At 33.1% G+C, this 5350-nt stretch overlaps 1 protein-coding gene across 1 annotated transcript; it reads right to left on the reverse strand.

Annotated features, from left to right (window-relative positions):
* Positions 1-2080: 2080 nt before the first annotated feature.
* On the reverse strand, positions 2081-4718 carry LOC107920329 (ACT domain-containing protein ACR8). The gene is made up of 7 exons (XM_016849985.2): positions 4338-4718; positions 4204-4249; positions 3945-4059; positions 3778-3845; positions 3116-3682; positions 2917-3021; positions 2081-2829 (listed from the first exon to the last, which is right to left on the reverse strand). Exons 1-7 carry the CDS (start codon positions 4397-4399, stop codon positions 2464-2466), a joined length of 1329 nt encoding a protein of 442 aa, XP_016705474.1. The 5' UTR covers positions 4400-4718; the 3' UTR covers positions 2081-2463.
* Positions 4719-5350: the final 632 nt, after the last annotated feature.

Genomic DNA, 5350 nt, shown 5'->3' on the forward strand with positions numbered 1-5350 from the left:
ATGTGTTGAGTGAATCGAAACAACCTATATAACCCTTCAATTAATTAAACCTTTCGACAACAGAGGATCTTGTCGGGAAAGGCAGATAAAAATAAACATGGTAAAGACAAGCAGCCGACTTTTACTTTTGCTTCTCTTGTCTTTTTGACTACTTTCATTGCCAATTTGATTCAATTTGATTAATTATTTTTTTAAAGCAAAAATAGTGAAGAGCCCTCTAGCTAGTAGTGTTAGTAGTAGCTATAGGCACCAACTTTTGGACCAATCGTTGAAGTTCAATTTTATTAGATAAATTATAATTTATAATCTCATATGGGACCTTCAATAATCTACTACATCATCGGCTGCTCTGCCTGTTGATATAAAGACAAAGCAATGAGGACAAACAATAACAACAAGCTAGGGCTCATGTCAATGCATGAACAAGGTCTTTAACAATGGTTTTCTAGTTATTTTTAGTTTACTATAGAGATGCTTTAGCCAAAATACATAAAGTTAATAATATCAATTTGATTTGTTTCACATTCATTTATGCATGAAAATCTCATAGATTAAGGATGGGTTTGGATGGACGATTGGGTGCGTACGGTGCGTTTAGTTTACTTTTTGTCTCACGTTACAGTATCGCTACAGTATCTAATCTCACCGCCACCGCTGTTTTTACACTAACCGCAGGTAAACGCACCGTCCATCCAAACTCACCCTAAGTCTTACCAATTTATACCCTAAATTCTCAACTAAACCTAGGGATGAATTCATGATTTTTTTTAAGGCGAAAAGAATCAAATTATATAAATTTTGAGAGATAAATTGTAACTTTATCATGTATGAACTTACAATTTTATCATTTTTGAAGGGACTAAATAAAAATCTTTTCATTTAGAGGGAGACAAAGAGTGGGTTTAGATGGGCGGTGGGTTGCGGTGCACTGCGTTTAGTTACTTTTTGTCTCACGCTACAATATCGCTATAGTATCTAGTCTCACCGTCACCGCTGTTTTTACACTAGCCGCAAGTAAATGCACCGTCCATCCAAATCCACCCAAAGTAGGATTTTATCATATATAAACTTTTAATTTCGTTGTTTATACGGACACTAAAAAGCGATCTTTTATTTTTAGGAGGGATCAAGACCCCTACCTGCCCCTTGTATTCGTCTCTAACTAAGTTGATGATGTTGTGTTTATTATTAATAGGGGAGAAGGGAGAGGGGCTAACATAGCCCCTAGACCCCTAAAATGAGAAATTGTTGCTTTAGACCTTTCAAAATTTATAAAATTTTAAATTCATATAGAATAAAATTATAATTTAACCCCAAAAAATATTAGAATTTCAAAATTACATTTTAACAATTATAAAAATATATAACTTAAATTTTCATCCCTATCTCTAACCCTAATAAAAGGAATTCCACTATAAATTTCTACCATGATTACTTGTGTATGTGGGTTAATTGATTGTTGAATACTTTATAATAACTCTATACATCTAAAAAGTTAGGCTAGATTTTTCTAATCACCTAACCTTCACTACCCATTTAAATGAATGTTAAAAAGTTAATGTTAAATTTGTTATTTTAGGCCACTTGATTTTAATTCAAAGTAGTTGGATGAATTTAGGGCTAAACATAAAAAGAGATTGCTTGGTTTATTAAGCTGATACTTAAAATACTACCCCTCCTATATGCTAATAGCTACCCAAATTTTAGGGTAGATTAGGTTTACTTTTATATAAAGCAAGATGTTAATAACAAAAAGAAAAAGAAAATTAAATAAGTTTTATTTTCATCTTTTTCTCCTTTGATTATTTCCAACTTGCTGATTTATCACTTTCCATGTGCTTGATTCAATGGATTTACACATTGGATTAGAAGGTAAAGTATCGTGAAAATTTTTGTATTAGAAGGTAAAGTATCGTGAAAATTTTTGTATGTTGCATTAAAGAATAAATCAATTTTTTCTAATAAAAGTTTCGTTCATTTCTACACATGTAGATCATATTAATTTTATTTATAGTATAAAAATTTCTATAATACTTTTACCGACAAAAACAATATCCAAGCAAAATGGTACACTGATAAATAAATAAAAACAAGTCAAACATTATAATTAATTAATACTAAAAAGGTGGTATATGTACAAATGTTGTGTAATAATAATGAACCATATTTTTTTTCTACCTAATCTTGTTTTTTTTCTCTAATCTATAGCATAAATTCACAAACCCCAAACAAGACTAGGGGGGTAAATATAAAAAAATGGTGGAGCTGCCTTTCAACATTGGCTATATGATTTCCCCTATCCATTCAACCACCCAAAATCTCAACAACAACAACAATCACCAAATTTTTGCAGCTACTTTTTTCATATTTACACAAAAGGGGCCCCAAATCCCAACTCTTAAGCAAAGAATATGCCAATTTGCCAACCAATGAAACAAATCTTTCTTTTTGCAATTTTTCCATTCAAGAATAGGATTTAATCAACCCCAAGTTGTATAGATTCCTTCTCACTAGGCTACCAAGTGATAACAATACCGCCCCACCGACCCCAACAGCTTGTTGCTCTTCGGGTTCGGCTTTTTCATGGTAAACCGAAGGTAGTTCCTTGACCTTTAAGTTACCTAAACCGATCTTTTGTCGTACTGCTTCGATGGTTTTGGGATCGGCTAGGTTTCCCGTTGCGTCGGTTACATAAAAAACATTTAGAGCTACATCGCTCGTGGTTGATATCTCAGCTCTCGTCACGTTAAGACCATTTTCTCTGAACGTTCTAGTTACGTCGGCTAATAAACATTGTCTATCCGATGTGCATAACTCGAGCCTTACACCCTGAAATCAAATCACAAAGAGACGAACATTAGAAATCAAAAGATTCGATCTTCAAATAAAAGATACGTTCTTGGAATAGAATTATACCTCGGATGCTCTTCTTTCGACTGCAGCTTGTAAACATTGGATTAAACGATGTCGTTCGGGTTCTGAACTAACCAGTATTCCGTCTCTGTGCCTAATATAAAATTCCTGTAAGAAACACAAACTAGTTTTAAGTACACAAACCGAAACCATGTAATAAAATGTTAACAGACTTTATGAACAAAGAAACAATTTGAAGTACCAAATATGCTTTATCGCCTGATGTTTTGATAGTGGCATGAAACACAACATATTGCATATCTGTCAATGTGCAAACAACATCAAACAGGAGTTTAGTTCGGTCCTTGCATTGAACATTCACAACAGAATAACCCCTTTCCACCCAGTTTTGCACGGTGACAGCCGACAACTCCGACTTATGTTCCAAAATCGGTTTCCGTTCGTAATCACGATCTGCGAACATCATTTGATGCAACCTTCTTTCGGTATGAGTTACGGCCATAGAAACCGTGGTTTTCGCGCTACGAATATCGTTATCTCCTTTCAAAACATTCCTTAAACGTGCTTCAATTTTGTCGATTTGTTGCGAGTCTTCGATTGGCGACCCTGAATTACAGTCTTTAACGAAAATCAAAGATGCAATTCGACCGTTATGAGTCCATACTTTAGCATCAACCACATCGCATTGCAAGTCGGCTAAAACCGCGAATACTTCAGATAAAAGACCGATTCTATCGGTTCCGGTTAATTCCAAGGCTGTTAAACCATTAAATCCATGGCTTCTATCACAATGAGTGGTCTCAATGGACTGTATAAACCACACAAAAACACAACAAAAAAAAATCAGTTTCATAGCAAATTAAAAGGGCATTCAGTGATTGGAATGAACTGTGAAAAAATTACCTGTTCAATGTAGCTAATAACACTCTCATCCGTTAATTTGTTTCCATTCAAATCAGTCACATGAAAAACTGCAAATTTAAAAAAAAAACCCAGAAATATTAATAAAGTAATAGAGAAAACTTTATATTAAAAATCAATTTTTGTTTCAAGTAAAAATATCAGCTTACCATCCATAAACCACTGTCCATCAGATGAAATATAAGCCTTTTTAATTGAAAGATTCAGATCCGTTAAAACTTGAACAGCATCCAGCAAAATTCCATGTCTTCTAGCACTATCAACCTGATCAAAATAAAAAAAAAAACCCCAAAAAACAGGAACTTGAATGAGTCAAAATTTGAAAATTCAATAGAAAAACATGAGACCCACAAGTCAAAATTTTGGGCGGTGTGTTAATATTTGAAGAAGGTTTCGTAAAAAGCTAACCTTGACCAGAGTCGCACTGGGGCAAACACCATTGTCGATCACAACCCTGTAAGAAACACACAAGAACATAAATTTAAAAAACCCAGAAAAAAAACATAAGAAAACCCAGAATCAAAACCAAACAGAACACAAACCTGGGTGTACTCATCCTTCTAACAAGCTTTTCATATTCATCAAGACAGGCATGCCACTCCATTTTTTTTAGATTGTTGTTTCTTTGAAGAACCCCAAGAAAGATGGAAGCTTGAAAGGGAAAAGGAAGCCTTTTTATGTGTAGAAAAGAAGGGAAAAACAAAAATGGTGTTGGCTGAATCAAACAAGGCTAAATGCCAGTTATGCTCAAAACACTTGCACTTTGTGTTTTGTTCTTCGACTAAATCGCTATTAACAACTGCCCACCAAACTTTTTTTTTCTTTCCCTCGTTTTTGTCTCTGGGAAAAGAATATTGAAGTTTTTTTGTAAGCGCAAAGCACGCCTTTGTTATATTAAGACTTAACCTTCCCCTTATATATGTATTTTTAAGATTCATAAATAAATTTTTTATACGGAAAGGGTGATGGGAAATGGTTTAATTTTCATTTTAGTCCTTCTATTATGTTGAACTTTAGAATTTAATATCTCAAGTTTAATTTGATATAACTGGGTCCTTTTCCTATCATGTTATTAGTTAATCTAAACTGACTAGATTATGGTACATCCTGGACGTGGGTAAAAATTACGTAACAAATGTATTATTAAAAGTTCATACAAAAGATGAATGATGTTCGGGTTTAAACGGCAAAGCTTGATATATGATAAAAGTGTAAAAAGATAAAAACACTCATAATAATAATATAACTTAATTTATATATAAAAGGGTGTTTTAGTAATTTTTTAACTGAATTGAAACCCGATTAATTTATGACACCAACTTAATCAACAACTTAATATAAATTTAAATAGAAAAAAATCAATAATGTTCAGTTAATCATGAATTTATATAAGTTTTTTATGAAACCAAAAAACAATATTATCAATTTGGGCTTGATAATAACATTGTAAAAATATTAACATAGCAGAGGGACTAAAAACAAAATTAGACCATCGGAAATGAAGAGACGGAATTTAAAAGAGGAGAGAGAGTCACATGGCGTGACTAACGCCTGC

Source organism: Gossypium hirsutum, chromosome D03 (genome assembly GCF_007990345.1).
Source record: "Gossypium hirsutum isolate 1008001.06 chromosome D03, Gossypium_hirsutum_v2.1, whole genome shotgun sequence".
NCBI classification, from domain to species: domain Eukaryota; kingdom Viridiplantae; phylum Streptophyta; class Magnoliopsida; order Malvales; family Malvaceae; genus Gossypium; species Gossypium hirsutum.

Bases quoted from the DNA above. Each gene is read 5' to 3' on its own strand.
- LOC107920329 (XM_016849985.2), bottom strand. From the start codon at position 4,399: ATGGAGTGGCATGCCTGTCTTGATGAATATGAAAAGCTTGTTAGAAGG. The intron at 3,022-3,115 runs GTACTTCAAATT...TGTTTCTTACAG, and splicing joins CAGGCGATAAAGCATATTTG to GAATTTTATATTAGGCACAG. The intron at 2,830-2,916 runs GTATAATTCTAT...ATTTGATTTCAG, and splicing joins TCGAAAGAAGAGCATCCGAG to GGTGTAAGGCTCGAGTTATG.